The 24,328-nt window shown below is 35.4% G+C and overlaps 1 protein-coding gene across 7 annotated transcripts; it reads right to left on the bottom strand.

The window, feature by feature from the left end:
* Positions 1-2,974: 2,974 nt before the first annotated feature.
* Amph (amphiphysin) lies at positions 2,975-24,096 on the bottom strand. Of its 7 annotated transcripts, none has more exons than XM_076441071.1 (9): positions 23,810-24,096; positions 11,501-11,636; positions 9,982-10,172; positions 8,882-9,154; positions 8,026-8,144; positions 7,861-7,907; positions 7,467-7,676; positions 6,233-6,411; positions 2,975-5,853 (listed from the first exon to the last, which is right to left on the bottom strand). In XM_076441071.1, exons 1-9 carry the CDS (start codon positions 23,876-23,878, stop codon positions 5,773-5,775), a joined length of 1,305 nt encoding a protein of 434 aa, XP_076297186.1. In that variant the 5' UTR covers positions 23,879-24,096; the 3' UTR covers positions 2,975-5,772. The 7 variants fall into 7 exon arrangements, with proteins under 7 accessions (XP_076297186.1, XP_076297188.1, XP_076297185.1 ...); XM_076441073.1 differs by having other exon boundaries at positions 6,233-6,375; positions 23,810-24,094; XM_076441070.1 differs by lacking the exon at positions 23,810-24,096 and adding an exon at positions 18,829-19,263.
* Between the last annotated feature and the right edge of the window lie 232 nt (positions 24,097-24,328).

The following is a 24,328-nucleotide window of genomic DNA, read 5'->3' on the forward strand; positions in this document are numbered from 1 at the left end:
TTACACACGCATATGTTATATGTATATGTATATATACCTTTTAGCGAGAAGTTATCAATTTATACATAGAGTGCCAGTTATACGCTTATTCATTGTAATCGTGATTTGAACGAAGAAAAACGTCTTCTTGTTTCCTCTCGTTGACATTCACTTAAACATTCATTGTTTAAGAAACGACATTGTTACTTTTTTCCAGATACATGTAGTCGCTAACGGTAAATAAAACTGAACGTCTTTATAACGAAAGAAATTACTATCGCTTCGATGATGTACGAGCCCACGATTGATAAATGGCCTAAGTTCAACATTTTTAGGAACATCGAAAGATTGATTAGTACATAATTCATGTTAATTAATAAACGATATTATTGATAGAGAAGAACGTGTCTGTTATTCACACGTCCCAGAACGCGAAATGATCAACCAAAAATTACGAAAAAATTCATCAACATTCTACCTAATAGCATGCACAACAGTCAATTATTTCAGAATTTTTTGTTGCATAATGCATTTTTTAAAAATCCGGAAACATCAAATTGCCGATTTTCCGGTACTCCGAAGACTTGCGAATTTTTTCTAGACTCCATTTCGCGACGAAAAATTCTGAAATAATTCTCTGTTGTTTGTTCCCCGCTGTAGAACGTTCATGAATTTTTTCTTGAGTAGAACAGAAGAAATAAAGCGTAGTGTAAACCAGATAGCGATGTTTAATTTACAATGGTTCATTAAGGGAATAAAGGACTTGTACTACAAACCAATAATCGTTTATTATAATCGATGTTCAATCGAAAAGAACAGTGAAAGCGGTAAAAGTATATATATAACATATTTATATATATATTATATATATACTGATATATTAAGGTTACAAATAGATATGACTGTTCCTGGTCAGTACAATAAAACAACAAGACAATAAAAATGACAAATAATATATAACAATCGATTGCTCCACTGCTACACTAAATTTTCAGACCTCACTATATATATTTAATTGTTACACGGGTGCTTGAAAAAAATTCTAATAAATATATATATATATATATATATATTTATTATATAATAAATATATATATATAGACAGTTATTTGCTTGTACGTTATATTAATTAATAAATACAAAGTAAAGAAGACAAGTAGCGATCACATTATAAAATATATATGTATATATTATACGATATGACAATTTTTGATCGTACAGCCAACATCGCATCAGATTTCGCATGGAAGTTCTGGAGCGATCGCGTTCATATTTTTATAGTAACTATATATCGTTGTCAGTATCGTTCACGAATTTTTTCAGAGTTTTAACCGAAAAATCCTGCGGGTGAAAAATCAAAAACCTCAGCTGAAATTACTTTCGAACTACATATACGTGTTCACCAAATAAAACCAGTTTTCCACCGATTTCCCCTGGTTAACGGTGTTTAGAAATTCCGAGAAAAATCTGAGACGCGTCCCCAGCACCCACACACATCCTCCGCAATTTATTACGGATTTTTAAATAGAAAATCTTGCTTGCAAAAAATCTAAAACCTCGAAAAATTCAAGAAAATCCAGATACCACGTGGAAGTTCTGGAGCGAGCACATTTATATTTTTACAATAGCGATAGATTGTTGTCAGTATCGTTCATGAATTTTTTCAGATTTTTAACTTGAAAATTCTGCCGGTGAAAAATGAATAACCCGAGAAAATCGAGAAAATGTAGATTTCTTCGTTGGTTTTTCATTTTTCACGAGCAGAGTTTCCAACGGAAAAATCTGACAAAAATCCCTAACACATGGCTCAGTATCCGAAATATGTCAGATTTTTTTCAGAATTTCTAAATATCGTTAACTGGGGAAAATAGTCGAAAAACTGGCAAAGAAAATAAAACTTTGTATATATTCGGATTTTGATTCTACTATCAGAAAAGAAATGAGAAAGAACGATACAGTTGTTTGTTACCGCTTATCTTCTTTAAGTCAATTAAATGCATTCGCTCTCGTTACTCCAACGAATTACATAGAATTCTCTCTCTCTCTATATATATATATATTAGTACCGTTAACAGATCTCTATTTTCCAGTAATTTATCTGTTACTTGTATTATTGCTCGTTTTAAGACACACCGTTACACGGTAGACTCGTTAACAACACGTCACACACGTTATACGTTCGAATGTTGTATAATTCAACGCGTACGTATAGATATAGTAATATACAGTCTCCCCTTGTTACTATCTCATCATGTCGTGTTACTATCTCAAATTTACGCTTCCGGATTTTTAAAAAATCCGAATTTGTAATGAAAAATTCTGAAATAATTCGCTGTTATGTATGCCACTAAGTAGAACGTTCGTGAATTTTTTCATAATTGTTTGTCGAGCGGAACAGAAGAAATAAAGGATAACTCGTGCGTAGTCTAACCCAGATATCGAGGTTGGGGATTCTATCGCAAGTTTACGTTCCGAATTTTTTAAAAAATCGACGCCGCGGCCGAAAATTCTGAAATAATTCACTGTTGTTTGTCCTCGTTTATAGAACGTTCATGAATTATTTCGTAACTCTTTATCGAGCAAAACAGAAGAAATAAAAAAAGTAACACTGCCCGAGGGAAGACTGCATTATTAATAATACCAATCTCGAATAAGCAAACAGTATCGGATGCTTCGCTTCTCATTTCTGTAGTAGCGAATAGAGAACAAGGAAACGAGAGAATAAATATATATATATATAATCAATATCAATTAGAATAGACAGCGGATCTTTACGCGAAATAAAAATTTCAATTTTCCTCTTAATATTACTGTTAACAGCTGGAAAACTAAATAACGACAGAAGAACAACAATGTTAATGCACAAAAATCCGCTGTCTAAGGACGAAAGAAGAGATCTTGAAAAGCATCATGCTCGTTTGAAAATGAACGGAATGTGTGCGCAATTCGTGAAAAAAGTAAACCTTCAAATTGTCGAAGCGAAGCACACGACGTGTAAATTAAAGTAAACTTTTATTTGTTCGTACACGCAGAATTTAAAACATTTTCGACGCTGTCCGTTAAATACATTCGTTTGTTCGTTTTCTTTTTTTCTCGATTTTTCAATTTTCCTTTACATTTTGTTGGTCCACTTTTATAAAATACAAATATACGTCCGTTCGTCGTCATTATAAATACTGTAACTATATAATAATAATAATAATGATAATAATAATAATAATAATAATAGTAATAATAATAATAATAAAATATTAATCAACATCGTATTTAATGTACTATAATATGATATACAGTTAGGAGAGCATAACTGATCACGCATACTTTAAATCAGTAATGTTGATTTCAATGTAATAAAGTCGTCAAGGGATTAAATCAATTTTTCTATTATTCCTGCTTCCCACGATCAACGTAAAACATTTTCATCTTGCATAAAGATCCGCAGTGATAATCAATTATGCTCGCAGCTGTATGAATCGTGCACCTGTAACACTTCGTGAACAAGCATATTATTTGTCTATAGTGTTTCGGCTCGTAAATATGGGGTTCATGATTAGTGTGACAATGGATCAATCTTTCAATCGTAAAACGTGTTTCATTTACAAAACAAACAATCCAACTCTCCTACGTGTTTCAATTCAACAAAAAAGGACACACATTCGGAAGCTGAAATTGGTAGACTCTCTCTCTCTCCCTCTCTCTCCCTCTCTCTCTCTTTTGTACTGCTTTAGAATGATTCGGTTGGCCCGCTGTGGGGAAGGGGGATATTTTTTTGCATCGAATTTGTGTACGAACACCTTCTTGCGTCCATAGAATATTTACCGTATTAGTAATTTTTTTCGTCCGTTAGCATGTTACAATGTTTTCGTTGCGCGCGCGCAAGAGAGAGAGAGAGAGTGGATACAATGGCACCTAATACTGATCTCGTTCATCATTGCCATTATATCGTTCGAAATATACTTCGTTACTGGTCACGCACACTTCACACGTATCTCGAACACAATACGAAACATTCGGCTCTCCGTAACGAACGAACGTGTTAGATGATTTCGAGACGAAAAAACTCTTTCATTGATAAAAATTACATATAACAGACGAGATTTGTGTTTATTTTATAGAAAAAGTTCGTACGACAAGGTTTTCGTTATATTTCTATATTCAGCTCGATACATACGAGTCGTTCGACCGGGTAAAAAATTCGTCACGTCTTATCTATGCACAGTCTCCCTCGCATAGTGTTACTATCTCAATTTCACGCGGTTCCGGATTTTTTTAAAAATCGAATTTGCAATGAAAAATTCTGAAATAATTCACTGTTATGCATGCTATTCAGCAGAATGTTCGTGAATTTTTTCGTAATTGTTTCTCTCACAGAACAGAAGAAATAAAACATAATTCGTGAAACCGTACTCACCCTGTAACTACTTCGAAGTAGTAAACAGATTTATTTTAGAGTTATTTGCTCGAGAAAAAATAACGAAAAAATTCATGAACATATTACCTAACAGCAGGCGTAATAGTGAATTATTTCCGAATTTTTTGTTGCAAAATCCATTTTACAAAAATCCGGAAACATCAAATTGCCGATTTTCCGGTACTCCGAAGACTTGCGGATTTTTTCTAGACTCCATTTCGCGACGAAAAATTCTGATATAATTCACTGTTATGTATGCTATTAAGTAGAACGTTCGTGAATTTTTTCATAATTGTTTGTCGAGCGGAACAAGAAATAAAGGATAATTCGTAGTCTAACCCAGATAGCGAGGTTGGAATCCTATCGCAAGTTTACGTTCCGGATTTTTTTTCAAAATTGACGCCACGGCCGAAAATTCTGAAAAATTCACAGACGTCTGTGTTATTAGGTAGAATGTTCATGAATTTTTTCGTAAGTTTTTCTCGAGCAGAACAGAAGAAATAAAAAAAATAACACTAACCATAGAGACGAAAGTGACAGTATGCGAGGGAAGACTGTATTATCAATAAATTCATGCTTATAAACAGAATGATCTAAGTCCTAATTTCTCTTGTAACACGTGCGAATATAATCATATCTTTCTTAATATTCGAATACATAATGCGGATTGGCAATCGATGATTCAAGATAATTCGAGAAATAGGGGGATATCATCTCTGAATCGTTTTACAATATATTAATTACTTAACGATAAATTTCAGTGGCCACAAAGTTATTCCGTAAAATATTCTTAGATCGTATATATATATATATAATTCTATGTACATTTTCATAAAATAATATTAATTTACTATATGTATATGTATATAGATGTATGTATGTATATATATATATAGATATTTTTCTTTATATTATTATTAATATTGCATGACGTATTACAATATATTATTTTAAATCGCTTATATTATTTTTTTAAATATTTCATTCAATTGTTAATGGATGCGTTTGTTTATTCGTACATCGGATATTATGTATACGAGGGAAATAAATTCCATATTACAGACAATGAAACGTTGGCACAGAGACAGTGGCTGGGTTTAAGGCATTTTACGGGTGTATTTCGCTCTTTTCTCTTTCGCAAAAAAGTTAACTATCTTATCGCACCCTCCTTTTTCCTTCCCAGATAGAGTCCTCCATTAGTGTTAGTTTTCCTTTTATTTTCTCTACATAATATATATTTATATATATATTATATATAATACCTCGGATGACTTGTGTGAACTCTCTCACTTTCAATATTCAATCTATTTCTTAAAAGTAGCCGAACGCTGTTTCTCAGTGAGCATTGGAGTGTAATAGTTGGATTCCGGGGATTGGCCCTCTCACAGCGGTTTTGTAAAGTTCGCTGGGAACATTCCTTTCTCGTTTGTACCCTCCTTGATTCCCATTAACCAACCTTGCTCCTGGACGAACAAAAATGTTTTCAGTTTCATCGAAAAATGTATTATCGTATCGACGCTATCGATGTTAAACCTTGCAATTCAAAACTTGAAAAAAAATGAAATTTCCTATATTCTAAATCTGAAATTTCCCATATTTTAAACTTGAAATTTCCCACATTCTAAACCTGAAATTACCCATATTTTAAACTTAAAATTTCCCATATTCTAAATCTGAAATTTTCCTAGATTTAAACTTGAAATTTCCCTAGATTTAAATCTTAAATTCATTTTCTATAAAAATTAACTTGAATTAAATTTATTACGAGAACTCCTCTTAATTCGCGACTGAATTTCGAATCACGAAATAATTGATTACTTTACTAATTAATAATATACAAACCTGTTCTTCTGGATCGTCATATTCCACCACACGAATAATATCACCGACATCAAACGACAGTTCGTCCGCATCGTCGCGTCTATACTTGTAAGTAGCCTTCACTTTATACAAAACGCCTGGTGGTAAGTTGTCAGTCGTTGCCCCTACAGAGAAATTGGTACCATTTTCATATTCCACCTCTAAAATAATTGAATCCGCCTTTATTAGTCATGGAATCTGCCATGTAATTCCACTTGAACAGCGACGTATAGACAGAAAGTCAGAATTATTGTATTTTTCTTTACTTTAATCCATTGTGTATCAACAAGACCATGCATGGAAACACGGCAGGCAACATTCTCACATTTCAACGAAGATATACACGTATTATTTATTTATATGTATATGTAATTTTATCCATAATATGTATATGCGACATTTTTCTTATTAAAATCACACCAAACAGGATACAATTTCACCCATATTTAGTGTACATGTAAGAGAACATAATTTATAATTTATTATATGTATATTTAAGAAGATATATATTTAGATATTATTTTAGACCATATTTTAGTTAAGAACTTAACATTTCGAAAATTATGTTCTCAAAGAATTAGACTAGAATTTTAAAAATTAACGGAGTTACAGCCCATTGGAGGTTTAAACTTGAAATTTCCCAAATTCTAAACTGGAAATTTCCCATATTTTGAACTGGAAATTTCCCATATTTTATAAACTTGATATTTCCCTGAATTCAAAACTTGAATTTTCCCTCGATTTAAACTTGAAATTTACCTGAATTCAGGACTTGAAATTTCCCGCAATTTACACTTGAAGCATTATTCGCAACTCTACGCGGCCTAGAAAATTACAGCACCGTATATAAAACAAACATTTTTTTATCGGCATAATAGAAAGAAGAAATAGTGTCGAGTGCATGGTGCATTATACAGGTGTGCCGACTTCCCTCAAAAAACTGAGGCAGATGAGTCGTAATTCCCTGGCCGCTGCCAGACGGCGCATGGTCCCAGGTACTATACATGTGCGAATGAGATTGCGCTGCTGAATACACACAATCACACTCATTCGCACACGTACGGTACCTGGAACCATGCGCCGTTTGGCGGCGGCCAGAGACTTACGATTCATCTGCCTCCAAATTTCAGCATTACAGAGATGCTAAGTCGGGACACCTGTATAATGCACCGTGGTCGAGTGAAACGCTCATTTTTTATTCCTATGCTGTACTCACCGAATGGTATATCGTACAGCACTTCGACTCGTTTGGAAACGGCGGTTGTGCTTTGCGGAGATGCATCCTGATTATTCAGAGAATTATCATTGCTATTGGCATTGCTGTTAGCATTGCTGTTAGCATTGCTGTTAGCATTGCTGTTAGCATTGCCATTTAATTGGGTAGTTGGCGAGGTGTTTCTCGGGGCTGGAGCTGAGTCTTCCACAGCTGTAACACGCAACAAAGCTCACTCGAAACGAAACATTTAGCCACGTAATTATGTGCTCGACAACCTGTTATGTGGCTTCACTACGTTACGCTGCATGCGGGATCAAAAACTATCACTACACAAAATTTCTCAAACCCAAAACACAATAACGAAACGCTGTAAATTTAACGAGAGCATAGCTACCTGGAGATATATTGTTCTGAGCCGGCGGCTGCGTGTTGATTATTAAACTGAAAATTAAAAATTAGTTCTTCGGTAGAAATGTGTAGATTTCGAATATTTATTTGTATACTTTCCAACCCAGTATACATTGATAAGAGATATCTACGAGGAAGTTGAATTACTTACGAAGAATTGGCGTTCGGCGATTTCGGTGATTGTGGTTCCGTGTTCTTCTTGAGCGTGTAGGATCCTCTCTGGCTCTCGTTCGCCAGTTTATCAACGATCGCTTCCAATTCCGAATAAACCTGGAGCGCAAAACATTTCATTGCAGAACCATGGATATTAGGGTTGCTCTTATTTTCGACTTCTTCGACTCGAGTTGTTCCAAATAATTGAAAGAAAAATCTGTGCGAAGTTTCAGCGGCCACAGATAACGGGAACACGTGCCCCAAATGGATTAAACATTAAAATAATTAACCGAATGCTGATAAAATCGTTTTTCTCGAATATCTTCGAAACTATTAGCCGCGTCGAAAATTATGTTAAACAGAACCTGTACATCTGGGCAGGCTGCGTCTTTTTTGTTCTATCACTTTTTTTCGTAGAACGAACGGTTCTCGAGAAAATTGAGAAGAACGTCAGCGACGTGTCGCTCATCTCGCCCGGCCGACCCGCAAGTGGTACATGGCTGTCGTTTTTCACAATTTTGTCGAAAACCGTTTGTCCTACGAAAAAAAGTGATACGACAGAAAAGACGCAGCCTGTCCAGATCTACAGGTTTTGTCCGACATATTTTTCGATACAGTCAATAATTTAGGAGATATTCGAGAAAAACGAATTTACTTGCATTAAATTCATCATTTTAATATTTAATCCATTTGGTCCGACGTTCTTCTCGATTTTCTCGAAAACCGTTCGTCCTACGAAAAAAATTAATAGGACAGAAAAGACGCAGCCTGTCCAGATCTACAGGTTTTGTTTAACATACTTTTCGACGCGGTGAACAGTTTCGAAGATATTCGAGGAAAATGATTTTATGTACCTTGGCACTTTCGGTGTGAAACACTTGTTCGGCAGCGAATAGAGTTTGTAAATTGGTGACGAGGAATAGAACACGAGAGTCGTATAAGGCGGGCAATTCATCGTGAAGCTCCGAGTTTAACTGTTCGTATGTACGCTTCGCTTCTTCCAGCAACTCCTTTCCTCGGGACACTTTGAGCTCGTCTCGTTTTCTCGGATTGCATTGCAGCGCTTGGAAATTATGTCTCTGGCTGTCGTAATCCACCAGCTTCCGTCCACGCTTGTCGATCTTTTTCTGAAAATATCGATACAATAGTAAATGGCTTTTGCAAATCGATTTTGTCAAGTAATTCGATTGAATAAGATTCATTTAATTTTCATTGAATGAATACTTTATTAATTAAGATTGACATTCCCTCAATTCGAAATGAATTTTCACTCAATGCAAACTTGACATTTCCCGCCCTTTTAAGTTGAAATTCCCCTCCATTCAGAACTGGAAAGTTACATCAATTTAAACTTGAACTTTCCCTCAATTCAGAACTGGAAATTTCCCTCGATTTAAAACTCAAATTAATTTTTTATAAAATTTAACTTGAAATATAGATTTACTATAACAATTTCTCTTAAATTTTGCAACTGAATATTAATTTATTTTTACACTGTACTTTGTAATTGTATCTTAATTGTAACAATCGTATTACAGTCTAATTTAATTGAACGAAACGTGTGAATTTCGAATTACGAAATAATCGAATACTTTACTAATTAAACTTGAAATTTCCCTCAATTTAAACTTGAAATTTCCCGCAACTTTAAGTTGAAATTTCTCTGAATCGTAACTTGTAATTTCCCTCGATTTAAACCTGAATTTTCCCTCGATTTGAACTTGAAATTTTCCCCAATGCAAAATTGGAATTTCCCTCAATTTTAACTTGAAATTTCCCTCAATTTTAACTTGGAATTTCCCTCAATATTAACTTGAAATTTTCCTCAATATTAACTTGAAATTTCCCTGAATTTTAACTTGAAATTTCCTTCGATTTAAACTTGAATTCTCCCTGGATTTATATCAGCTGACCCAATGAATTCACGAGAATATGTATATAAAACAACTTGTACCCTCATCTCTGGAAATTGACTTTGATATGTGTTGAGAGGCACGAGAACTTGATCCGAGAGCTTATGAGTGAAGTCTTGCCACAGCATATCTAGATTTTGAGCTTGCACGTACAGTAGATCGTGGCCGGTCCACTGACTCTCGTAGATCTCGTTTAAGGAATCCATCAATGTCTTTGAGGCTGCTTGTACCGCTATAACAAGAAATATCATAATATTTCAATAATTAAAAACAATAAAAAATACACATTCAATAGAGAAATGAAGATGGTATCAAGGTACCTAGAGGAGAAAGGAGAAGGAGACAGTCAGAGCTTGATGGCTAGAGTAAGATGTGGAAATATGGAAGAAGGGAATATAAATGTTGGAGAAAGAAGGAAGAGAGAGAATGTGCATGTGATATGCGAGATACACCTGGGGAAGCTAAAGCATCTGGCAGAGGACTTTAAAGGTGTAGAGAGAATAAATATAAGAATAGAAAAGGTAGGTTTCTATTAAAAAAAGCCCGCTGCAGCTTTTGGCTCTCTTAAAGGGAGAGGTAGATGGACTACAATGATGTGTGACTTTTGTGTGACTAAGGATAGTGACCGGTCGAGGTTCACTGTCGAAAACATCTTACAATTAGTCACTATTTATCATAAAGTAAATAGATGGTCATCCAACAGCTATATAAAGTAGCTTTCTTGATATCGGGATGCTTGCTGACGGTAATCTTTTACAATTCGTAGTATATCATCTGTTTTTCTTCCTCATTGCGCGCTAAAATTTAATGAAAATGCTGCATTAACTTAACAGCGAACGGTAGAAGAACACATTTTTTATAGTAATCACCGCCACCATTCGTTCCTTTGTTTCGTTTTGTCTGTGTCTGTGTCTTCGCTTTGTTTGTGTCGAATACCACAAGCGTCTGCAAAATTTGTCCAACGTTGCATGACTAATGTCTTTATCTACAGTAATGTATCTATTACTTACGAGGCAAAAGCCTCGGGGGGATTCGCTTCCGTCGGTCGTAGACCGGTAGCTCTATGTTTTTGAGCTTCAAAGACCGGGCCAAACGTAGAGAAGGACGTAGAGTGGGCCTTTGAACTGTGCTGATGACTACGACTCTTCGCGTCTCTTTCTCTCCCATTCGCTGTCCTTCCTTGCGCCCGAAACGTCAATGAAACCGCTAAATACAGTTGAAATTATATCGTGTTTGGTCTTGGATTAGTAGTGGTTCACACCGATACGCTTCGGCCGCGCGCGATCCGTATTTACATGCTGTCCTTTTCTACGTTCGGCTTCGTGTGTACTCTCAGCGTGGTAGACGCAATCATAAAAAAATAATGTCTCTGCACGATAATACGATATGTCGCCGTGCAGAACACAGCCGTTGAAAAAATATCGCGACTTTACTGTACTCCTACTACATACAGTAAATTTTCTATAGATGCGAACGCCTCGGGGGGATTTCTTCGCATCTTTCGATCTTGGTTATGTACTACTACTACTATAGAAATGAAGACAAACAACGCTCGCTCACCTCTGACACACCTGATGTAATTGTTGAATTCTTTCTGGAGTCTGTTGGCGGCATTCTGTTGCCTCATAAAGTTTTGTAGGTGTTCATCGAATATGTCGTCTGCGGTTCTGTCCACCTTTCCCAGATTTTGAAGAAACTGTAACAAGGAGAAACAACGTTACAACGAACGAACTCGATGAAATCATTCGAACCATAACGAAATAATAAATTCAACGCGTCGTCGGAGCGCGATTAGAAAATGATGTCAAATTGTATGGGAATAATTTAAGGAAATGTAATGATCCATTGCTACATGTGTCTAAGGGAGACGAGGACAGTTCTGCGTTGCAGCATTACTATATTTAAATAATATATTCGACATCGACAGGTAAAAAAAGATCCGTCCTCTGTAAGTTTGTAGCCGATGCAACGTAATGGACGATCTTTGCACTGCTTCGTTATACCCGAGGATATAATTAGTGTTACGTCAAAAGAGATGTGCCAAGTCTAAACAGTTAATATGTACGCTCTGTATCTTATGTTCTGCTCAAGAAATAGTGACGAAAAAATTCATGAACATTGTACAAGGGGGAAGAAACAACAGTGAATTATTTCAGAATTTTCGGTCGCAGCGTCGATTTAAAAAAAAATCCGGAACATAAACTTGCGATAGGATCCCCAACCTCGCTATTCGGGTTAGACTATACAAGAATTATCCTTTATTTCTACCGTTCTACGAGACAAACAATTACGAAAAAATTCATGAACGTTCTACCTAATAATACAGATGTCTGTGAATTTTTTCAGAATTTTCGGCTGCAGCGTCGATTTTGAAAAAAATCCGGAACATAAACTTGCGATAGGATCTCCAACCTCGCTATTCGGGTTAGACTATACAAGAATTATCCTTGATTTCTACCGTTCTACGAGACAAACAATTACGAAAAAATTCATGAACATTCTACTCGATAGCATACATAACAGTGAATTATTTCAGAATTTTTGGTCTGTCTGTGCGGTGCCGTAAAATATAAATTCAAAATTCGAAAATAAGAGCCACCCTAGTACCTAGTATATGTACGTAGAACGAAGCGGGAAAAGGCGACGATGTACAATGAAAATATTTAGTCGACTTGATGAGAAAATTAGAGAGAATAGAAAAGAACCAATGGAGACGACGCTTCTTTGCTTCACGGGTTAAACGGGTCGACTTCCTTGCCGAAGAACTGTGCCTGTATAGTAGGACATTGTCTACATAAGGTCGGCGCACCTCTCACCTTCAGACGGACGACCATTCCACAAATAGAATCGGTAAGAAGCTTACGTAATCAACGCATGGGCGATTTCCAACGCAGTCTTTCGCGGACCAGAGTCCTGCGTTTTATGATACCATGCAGCTTCACGCGAGAGATCAACATTTCCCGCGTGAACTTTGATAAATAGACTACGGATCTTAATGCGTTTCTAGCAAAATCGGGAAGATGAGATTGAAAATTGTTGAAAAATTTTCAAAATTGAAGCTGTCGATATCTATATCGATATCGATCTTTCTCCTCTATTAAAATCATTAAGGGAAGAAATAACATTCAATGTAGTTTCTATTTCTTGTAATAATCTAGCACAATGTTATAATTCCGGATTTTTTAAAAAGCCGAATTTGCAATGAAAAATTCTGAAATAATTCACTGCCATGTCCGCTATTAAGTATAATGTTCATGAATTTTTTCACAATTGTGTGTTGAATAGAACAAAAGATACGGAGCATAATTAGTGTGTACTCTTATCAAGATACTGTGTTTGGAGATCTTATCATAATCTCATGCTGCCGGATTTTTTTAGAATTCGTCGATGCAACCAAAAATTCTGAAATAATTCACTGTTGTTTGTTCCGTCTTATAGAACGTTCGTGAATTTTTTCGTAACTTTTCGTTGAGCAGAACAGAAGAAATAAATCATAGTAACCCATAACCCAGATATGTAGTGAGATTGGGGATCCTATAAGAATGTTATTCTTCGGGATTTTTTACAAATCGAATTTGCAACCAAAAATTCTGAAACAATTCACTGTTATGTACGCTATTAAGTAGAATGTTCCTGAATTTTTTCGCAATTGTTTGTCGAGCAGAACAGGTGAAATAAATCATAATTGGCGCGTACTCTCTAACCCAGGCATTGAGGTTGGTGATCCTATCAAAATCGTATGTTTCGGAATTTTTTTAAATATCGATTTTGCATCTAAAAATTCTGAAATAATTCGCAGGCGTGTGTGCCACTACGTAGAATATTCATGAATTTTTTCGTAACTTTTTGTTGAGCAGAACAGAATATATATGACATAAATCCCAGATAGTGAGGCTGAGGATCCTATCACAAATTGTGGGAAATTTCAAGTTCAATTACTAGAGCATTCATTCAATGAAATCGCAATGGTAATTTGTAATTCTGGTCTCTCGTTCAATTAAAATTACGTGCTGATCTCTAAAAATTCGAAAGAAAACGCATCTTTTGTATGTTTTATTGCATATATTATATTGCAGTTTGCAAAGCGGCTTGTTATTTCGAATGAGCACCCTGTATATCGGAGCTCGCGTTATAAATAGGAAAAGCTACGGCTTTTGCAATAAGCTGAAAAAGAAAACGCGGAAGATTATTCAATGTTTTTTTGTTTCCGTTTGGCACGGAGTCAAGACAGAACAACTTGCGTAAACTTTTCTCGAACGCCTAATCGTCACAGTTCCCACTTTCTTACTATCGAACGCATGAAACGTAACAATGTGGTCGGACGGTGGTAACTCGGTTCGCGAGCGAGCTTATGGTTTCCAAAATAGATGGTCTCGCTCAAATGTATTAATAGATAAAGCGGACGTCGCGAATCTTTCTCCCTGCAACGCTATTATTGAGCCAAGATGGCCCCATTTCGGAATTCTCGTAGCTTCCTATGTCGACCAGGAGTGAAATCACTAATCCTATCGTTATCAACTTCTCGAACGTGGAACGGCTCACTAAAGTAAACTCGAAATTTCGCTGAATTCAGAACTTGAAATTTCCTTGAATTCAATACTTGGAATTTTTATCGTGTTTTTCATTTTTTACAAGCAGAGCTTGCAGCGGAGAAATCTGGAAATGATATCTACCATGTGGCTTGGTATCCGAAATGTGTCAGATTTTTTAATTGCCAATAAATAGGGGAAATGCGCGAAAAATTGGTTTTTCGATTTTTCTCGATAACTACCCTTACAGTTGAGATAGGGGGCTGAAACTTGGCAGAGAGGGGTTTTTTTGGGTAGGCTATCGAATGGTCCAAGCTCGATTAAAATCCCGCCGGGGGCGGCTATAGCCCCCTCGATTTCAACTTGAAATTTAAATCTTTTTCCCCTCTATTAAAATCTAAGTATTACTTTTGAAGATGAAATATAGAGAATATAAGAATAAGAATTCCTTTTAATTTTAAAAAATTGATTTAAACTTCACATTTCAACAATGATGTTGCAATATAATTGTCTAGTAACGTTATGTGAAGTATTGTATAGTTTTCCAAATGTAATTGAAAATAAATACTGGACAATATCTATATAATTAAAATTAGTTTATAGAAGCGAGAATTTAATTTGTAAAAATGATAAACGTTTATATTCGAGCACCGTCTGTAATAGGTTGCCGTTGGTAACCATTTAAGTATATGTATAGAAGGGAGAGTGAGAGAATGGGAGAAGTGAGAGGGAGACGGAGAGGAGAAACAGGGGGGAGGGGAAGAATGTGTTGCGGTGTTGAACGCGAATCCCGTTAGCCACTTCACATATCTTCCAGCAAGCAGGAACACAGCATAAACCCATTTAGGCTAAAAGCTGACCTGCATATGCAATGACTCTGTTCACTCTTCCACGTTAATTTGCTTCCATATGCACAACACAACGTGTCAAACTGGTTTTTCCGAATCTACGGATATACTGCTAGTCGAGTCACCGAAATAATTGTTTTTTCCGATATATGTACTGCAACTTGTTCTGTTATACAAGCACGCACACACGTACACCGTTTTGTACCGCAACGAATCACGGGAATATTTGCAAATAAATGGTATGGCCGTAAATTCAGGGGAAATTTCAAGTTGCAATTCAGGGAAAATTCAAGATAAAAATTAAGGGTAATTGAAATCGAGGGAAGTTTAAGATTTAAGATTGAGGCAAATTTAAACTTTATATCGAGGGAAATTTCAAGCTTAAATTAAGGGAAAATTACAAGTTTAAATCGAGGGAAATTTCAAGCATAAATTAAGGTGAAATTTCAAATTGAAATCGAGGGAAGTTTAAGATTTAAAATTGAGACAAATTTAATCTTTATATCGAGGAAAATTTCAAGTTTAAATCGGGGGAAATTTCAAGCTTAAATTAAGGGGAAATTACAAGTTTAAATCGAGGGAAATTTCAAGCATAAATTAAGGTGAAATTTCAAATTGAAATCGAGGGAAGTTTAAGATTTAAAATTGAGGCAAATTTAAACTTTATACCGAGGGCATTTCAAGTTTAAATTGAGGGAAATTTAATCTTTATATCGAGGAAAGTTTCAAGTTTAAATCGATGGAAATTTCAAGCTTAAATTAAGGAAAAATTACAAGTTTAAATCGAGGGAAATTTCAAGCTTAAATTAAGGGAAAATTACAAGTTTAAATCGAGGGAAATTTCAAGCATAAATTAAGGTGAAATTTAAAATTGAAATCGAGGGAAGTTTAAGATTTAAAATTGAGACAAATTTAATCTTTATATCGAGGGCATTTCAAGTTTAAATTGAGGGAAATTTAATCTTTATATCGAGGAAAGTTTCAAGTTCAAATCGATGGAAATTTCAAGCTTAAATTAAGGAAAAATTACAAGTTTAAATCGAGGGAAATTTCAAGCTTAAATTAAGAGAAAATTACAAGTTTAAATCGAGGGAAATTTCAAGCATAAATTAAGGTGAAATTTCAAATTGAAATCGAGGGAAGTTTAAGATTTAAAATTGAGGCAAATTTAAACTTTATACCGAGGAAAGTTTCAAGTTTAAATCGATGGAAATTTCAAGCTTAAATTAAGGAAAAATTACAAGTTTAAATCGAGGGAAATTTCAAGCTTAAATTAAGGGAAAATTACAAGTTTAAATCGAGGAAAATTTCAAGCATAAATTAAGGTGAAATTTCAAATTGAAATCGAGGGAAGTTTAAGATTTAAAATTGAGGCAAATTTAAACTTTATACCGAGGGCATTTCAAGTTTAAATTGAGGGAAATTTAATCTTTATATCGAGGAAAGTTTCAAGTTTAAATCGATGGAAATTTCAAGCTTAAATTAAGGAAAAATTACAAGTTTAAATCGAGGGAAATTTCAAGCTTAAATTAAGGGAAAATTACAAGTTTAAATCGAGGAAAATTTCAAGCATAAATTAAGGTGAAATTTCAAATTGAAATCGAGGGAAGTTTAAGATTTAAAATTGAGGCAAATTTAAACTTTATACCGAGGGCATTTCAAGTTTAAATTGAGGGAAATTTAATCTTTATATCGAGGAAAGTTTCAAGTTTAAATCGATGGAAATTTCAAGCTTAAATTAAGGAAAAATTACAAGTTTAAATCGAGGGAAATTTCAAGCTTAAATTAAGGGAAAATTACAAGTTTAAATCGAGGGAAATTTCAAGCATAAATTAAGGTGAAATTTCAAATTGAAATCGAGGGAAGTTTAAGATTTAAAATTGAGGCAAATTTAAACTTTATACCGAGGGCATTTCAAGTTTAAATTGAGGGAAATTTAATCTTTATATCGAGGAAAGTTTCAAGTTTAAATCGATGGAAATTTCAAGCTTAAATTAAGGAAAAATTACAAGTTTAAATCGAGGGAAATTTCAAGTATAAATTAAGGTGAAATTTCAAATTGAAATCGAGGGAAATTTAAGATTTAAAATTGAAGTTTTATATAAACTTTATATCGAGGGAAATTTCAAGTTTAAATTGAGGGAAATTTAATCTTTAAATCCTTAATCCTTAAATTAAGGGAAAATTACAAGTTTAAATTGTGGGAAATTTCAAGCTTAAATTAAGGGTAAATTTCAAGCATAAATTAAGGTGAAATTACAAGTTTAAATTAAGGGGACATTTCAAGTTGAAATCCATAGGAAAATTAGATTTTACAAAAGAAAAGGAAGTTACGACTGATCGCGAACAAACATAATTTCATTGTGTATAGAAATAAGATTGCGAGTTGCACGATCTTCGCTAAATTATTACTGCGGAGTCAATAACTACCAACATGCATACATAGGTACAACTCATCCGTTTAACCAACGAATTAGAGCGAAAGAGACAAGTCATGTTATACTGTGCCCATCCCCCTCCATGTCATATTACCAATCAAGTCATGTTACACTGCCATCATGTCATATTACCAATCAAGTGATACTACCATTGCAGAGCCACATACCACAAGGCAGACAGAGGCGTTATCTACTTTTTAGGCTGGGACCATTTTTCTTCCTATGAAATACTAACTCGTACATCGATCTAATCTAACATAATACAAGAATATAATTACAAATAAGAACACGATTACAAAGCAACACGTGTAATTATTAATTAAGAGAAATAAGAGATGGAAAAAGAAAATGATTAGTATCATTGAATGAACATGGTATTATTACTAAGTTCATATTGTCAGAACAAAAATAAACTTTATTGCACTTTCATATTTTTCAGAGAAATTACCTATCAACAATAAGTACACTTTGGACGTGTAAATTTCAAGTTTAAATGGAGGGAAATTTTCAGTTTAATTAGTAAAGCATTTAATTATTTCGTGATTTGAAGTTCAGTAGCAAATTAGGAGGAATTTCTATATTAAATTGATTAGAACCGCAGTGGCTGAGGGCGCTTGGAGAAAGAATGGTAATCTGTGGGTCGCTCGTTCGAGTCTTGCTATATTAAATTGATTTTATAAGTTAATTTTTATAGAAAAGTAATGTAAGATATTCATTGAGGGAAATTTCAAGTTTAAATTGCGGTAATAAACGTCAAGTTTAAATTAATTTTCGCTAATTAAGAGGAATAGTTATAATAAATGTATAGAAAATTAATTGAACACAAGGCTGCACGTAACGTCCAGCGTTGTACGCCCCGCGCAGGGAGAAAACTATTCTCGATTTGACGGCTAACGGAACGCTTCGCTTCGAAGAAACGAACGCCTTACTTGAGAAAGAGTATCGCAAGAGTATCGGAAAGAGTAAACATTGGAAAATCAAGTATTCATACTAAATCGATTTTGTCCAAATTTTATTATCAAAATCTTCAGAACCGTTGCAATCGCCCGGTTGTGTAAAAGCATGCCGCCTACCCGAAGAGGTTGACGTCCGATCCTTCTGCCAACATTCCATCCTGGCATGGCGCGCCACGACTGTCTCCTCTTCGATCTCATCGCACCGAGCTGACAATGAGTGGGCCGAAGAACTACAACGCGTCGAGCGTCCTCACTTTCATTAATTGTAACTTGCTATATTCCTATTAGGACAACAGCAGATGCCAACTAATTTCTTGGGTTTATCGAGGTTATGTTGCTACGGTTAGGGATTGCAATCCCGCAAAGTGAGATCCCACAATCCCGCAGGATCTCCTGCTGTCATTTTTTAGTCTCGCATTTCTTACATAGAAATTCTTCCGCAAATTTTGCGAGATTATGCGCATGATTTCGATGTTTTGTCGAAGATAATCGACAATTTCCCCCTCTATCCTCTATCTTTAAATTTCCCCCGATTTAAACTCGAAATTTCCCTCAATTCAAAACTAGAAATTTCCTTCAATCGGAATTTGAAATTTCCCCGAATTCAAAACTTGAAATTTCCCTCAATTTAAACTTGAAATTTTCCCCAATTTAAATTTTTAAATTCCCCTCAATTTAAACTTGAAATCTTTCCCAATTCAAAACGTGAAATTTCTCCCAATTTGGACTTGAAATTTCCCTCAATTTAAATCTTTAAATTTCCCTTATTATGTTACAGAATGGATGTATTCATTTGTCGTCTTTATACGAGAAAAGCTAAACTGAGAATTTTCTTCCAACGCGTATTAAATTACAGGTTGATCAAAATGCCAATTCCTTTATAAAATTTAAATGAATCTATTACACGAAGGCTAATTGAATCAGCTCAGTTGATTAAATAAACAGATCAACAAACCGAGTCGTGACAGTAAAATTCTACTACATATGTTTGCACATGATTATTTGCCAGGTTATTGTTCGTATACAATGGTAGTTGTAATTCAAACAAAATGTACGCAATTTTATGTATACTTGTACGAAACAGCTATAAATATTAACATGATTGTAATCGATAATCGAACTGACTCACTCGTGTGCGATCATGTTTTTTCATAATTCGAATCCTAAATAAGTACATCGTGAACAGTGATTTCGTCAATGACATCCAAGTGATACCAAAACGCCTAATACGGAGGCTGATCAATAGTCAGTTAATTAGCATACGCGTTGCGTTGGCGTGTACAGTGTACACTTGGAAAAAGTTGTGTGCCACTATGCTTTATTTCTTCTATTCTGCTCAAGAAAAACGGACGAGAAAAATCATGAATATTCTACAAGGGGGAACAAACAACAGTGAATTATTTCAGAATTTTCAGTCGCAGCGTCGATTTTGAAAAAAATCCCGAAGCATAAACTTGCGATAGAACCCCCAACTTCACTAAATTCCCTGGGTTAGACTACACATAAATTATCCTCTGTTTCTTTTGTTCTACTAAGCGGAAAATTACAAAAAAAATCATGAACGTTCTACCTAATAACACAGACGTCTGTGAATTTTTCCAGAATTTTCGGCCGCGGCGTCGATTTTGAAAAAATTCCCGAACATAAACTTGCGGTAGGATCCCGAACATAGCTCCATATCTGGGTTAGACTACGCACGAATTATCCTTTATTTCTACCGTTCTACGCGACAAACAATTACGAAAAAATTCATGAATATTCTCCTTAATAGCATATGTAACGTTGAATTATTTCAGAATTTTTGGTTGGAAAGTGAAGTGTGTAAAAAAATCCGGAATAGACGAAACTTTTGTAAATGAATCTGTGTAACATATGTCCTTTGATATTTCGCCCAACGGTGTGCTTTGTAGAACCTCCGCGAACTAAAACGGTTACGGCGAACCCTTCTGAAATTGCTGTTACGACGCGCTACGGTAATCGTGAAGCAACTGCAACGAAGGTCAACGCAATTATTCGTTTATCCGCTGGACAGATTATTCACATTTACAGCTGCGCAAATATATCTGCTACGTACCAACGAAACTGGATACTTTGCGTTATTCGTTCTAATTATTAGACTAATTTATAGGAAAATTGGGAAGATGAAATTCAAAAAAATTGAAGACGTCAATATATGATTAAAATCATATTAAAATCTATTAAAAACATTAAGGGATGAAATAACATTCAATTTTTAATTTCTATTTCTTGCAATCGATGCAGACTATTTTTATTTTGCATGAAGATCCGCAGAATATGTACTAATTATTAAAGAGAATTTATTAGAATTAATTAGAATAAAGTATATATTACTACCAGTGATTTATTAACTGGAATAATGGAACCATTCTAGGGATCGTTTATAATACAGTATAAACGAGAAAAAACATTGCACGTTCCTGAATTAAGATCCAATCAAATATCTATTCGCAGAAATTGCTGATAGAGGGATTATTTTCAAGAAAACCACTCTTGAGGGTTACTCAGAAGGGTGACCTTGACAACATATAACAAGGTCAAGGTCATCCGAGTTGCCTCCCCTCAACTTTCACACTTGTCTTAAATCGTGTGTAGTCAATCCAGGTAGCGAGATTGGGGATCCTATAACAATTTTTTAAAAATTCATTTTGCAACGAAAAGTTCTGAAATAATTCACTGTCACGTGTGCCACTAAAAGGAACGTTCATGAATTTTTTCGTAATTTTTTGTTGAGCAGAACAGTATAATATTTAGTGCCAACCAAGAACAACATACTGTTCGTCCGATTTCTGATACATTATAGTAAATGTGAACTGAACGGTTTGAATGAAAAGAAAGAAATGGGTTAGTCGATTTGACGGATGGACAACAGTGATCGGTACACGGTGTAGTCGACATTCACCTTTTTTTGGCGACGCGACACGACGAATGAAGAGTCCGCGTCTGGTCGTTTCGCTGAGAATAGCAGAACTGGGTCATAACCCACTTGAAAGAACCATTCCGTGCGTACACACCGAGTTTCTATACATATTTCTATCTCTAAACACCTATCGCTTCTATGTACTCCTCTAAACTATCATTCACAACCCTAATCTATCATCCTTACCACCCTTTGCGGTATCGCTGCCAATTTACACCTTCGTCTATCCTAACCTCTATTTAGGGATTGCATCCCCGCAGGATCCCGCCAACATTATGGTTGAATCAACGTAACAAGAGAAAATAATCATGTTCGTTGCAATCTAATTCGCAGCCGGTAAAAAGATAGCGAGAGTAATGATAGAAAACGATGCCGGGAAGAATTTCACAAACAAACAAAAACAATAAGTACGAGAAAGAGAATGAAAATAAAAGAATGTCACTTCCGAATCGAACGTCGCCATGTTTATACCTAGTTAAGCGACTCCTCTGGACCGAAGCCAAAGGTTTCCCGGTTCACCGTTTTACCTTTCCTTTCTTCCCTTTAAATTCGACCTACGGTCTTGGTGTGTTAGAATAGATTTGTGCGAGGTAGGCGCATCACATCGAGGAGGGAACATACAGAAGTGCGAATCACCTAAAACTTTGATATAGCCACCGACGTTTTTCTCCATTTTCTCGGAAACTGTTCGTTATACGAGAAAAGATGATACAACATAAAAGACGCAGCCTGTCCGGATCTACAGATTTTGTTCAACATATTTTTCGATGCGATACATAGTTTCGAAGATATTTTAGGAAAACTATCTAATCAGCCTCAAATTCATTATTTTAATCTTTGATCCATTTGGTCCGTCGTTTTCCTCAATTTTCTCGAGAACCGTTCGTTCTACGAGAAAAGATGATAGAACATAAAAGACGCAGCCTGTCCAGATCTACAGATTTTGTTGAACATATTTTTCGACACGGCTAATAGTTTCGAAGATATACGATAAATACAAATGGAGAGCGACACACGACGATCAACACGTTTCACATTGTCCGTGTCTCTAGCAGTAAAAGAGAGACACACGGCGCGCACACCTGCGATATACGGTGCACGAGACGCGTTGCTGCACAGAGAATCCAGAAGTTGCATAATTGTCATTTTAAAATGAAACTCTGCTACACAGAACTGACGCATAATATATATTTCTGCCGATTATGTAAGCTGGCGTTTCGCGCGAACGTGACGAAAAAAAACATCGCAGCGGTGCAATCACGTCTGTAGAAGATCGAATCAAATTGAAGTTTCGGATTAAGTGGAATTTCGAAATGTCAAAAACCGTAGTTAGTTCGGACGAGTGAGATGGACAAGCAATTCAGAAATGTTCATGATGTGCGAACGCATATTTTTTATTTAGATCATGTATACATGTGTTGGAATGTCACGAAAGAAGGCGAAACAAAAAAGAAATGTATATACAAATCAATTCAAAACTTGTACATTCCCTCGATTTAAATTCGAAATTTCCCTGAATTCAAAACTTGAACTTTTCCCTTAATTTAAAATTGAAATTTCCCTCAAATGAAATTTGAAATATCCCCTGGATTCAAAACTTGAAATTTCTCTCAATTTAAGCTTAAAATTTCCCTGAATTGAAACATGAAATTTCCCTCAATTCAAAACTGGAAATGTTCCCTCAATTCAAGCTTGAAATTTCCCTCAATTTAAATCTTAAATTAATTTTCTAATAAAGAAACGAAATAAAGAGGCAGCAGACAAATTCATATGCGAACAAACGCTGTTATGTACACTACACACTGTGCAAATGGAAGAAGCAAAATCAAATAATAACACAGCAAGTTTTGAAAAAGGATTCCGCTGTTTAATCGAACAGTTCTGAGAATATATGTTATTGCAGATTATCTAATACTTTAAATGCAATAAATCAATCATTGTACAATACAATTTCTACATGAAGATATATTCTTTGTCATTATATCTGAAAATTATACTGGGTGCTTCTTTCTTTTGCACAGTAGCGTACATATTTCGAATGTATCGAGGGGCGTCGAATACAAATACGAGTTTGCGTTCCGTACGGGGCGTATTAAATCGCTGGCACGCTCGGAGAAACCTGTTATGTATCGAGTAAGATACACGCTTGTTGCCGCTTACCTTCTCCTTCGCTCTGCCTGCGTGTTTTTGCACGGTCTTCGCGATCAACGCGCCCTTGCTTTCAGCCATTTCTCGTTGCGTCGCGTAGCTAAAACGATTCCAACACTAGAGCTCTTCTAATTATATTTCTCTCTCGTTGGGGAAACACTGAAATATCAACTTTCGAGCCCGGCCGATTGTTTCTCCGCACTGAAACTACGGGAAAGACGCACTATAGTGGAAGCGCGAGGAAAACGCTCTAAAGACTGAATGCTAACTCGCATTCTCCGGATGGTTAGATGAGTTTGCGACAGTTAACGCGTGGCGGCAGCACTCTCCACGCTTACGTAAGCACAGCGTCACAGAATAGAACTAAATAGAGATGATCAAGGTGGAAATGGCAACATCGCCAGAGTACAGCTGTCATATATATATATGTATATACATACATCTATACACATATGTTAATATGTGTATATGTATGTGTAGCAGTGTACCTAACCTAACCTACCGGCCTCCGAGAGAAGTTTCCCGCTTATT

This window comes from Lasioglossum baleicum, chromosome 16 (assembly GCF_051020765.1).
Source record: "Lasioglossum baleicum chromosome 16, iyLasBale1, whole genome shotgun sequence".
NCBI lineage: Eukaryota > Metazoa > Arthropoda > Insecta > Hymenoptera > Halictidae > Lasioglossum > Lasioglossum baleicum.

Excerpts from the sequence above, each read along its gene's own strand:
- Amph (XM_076441070.1), bottom strand. The coding sequence starts at position 18,909 with ATGAGATCGAAGAGGAGACAGTCGTGGCGCGCCATGCCAGGATGGAAT. Across the intron at positions 11,637-18,828 it reads TCGGACGTCAACCTCTTCGG|TTTCTTCAAAATCTGGGAAA; the intron begins GTAGGCGGCATG and ends TCCTTGTTACAG. Across the intron at positions 10,173-11,500 it reads TTACATCAGGTGTGTCAGAG|CGGTACAAGCAGCCTCAAAG; the intron begins GTGAGCGAGCGT and ends TTCTTGTTATAG.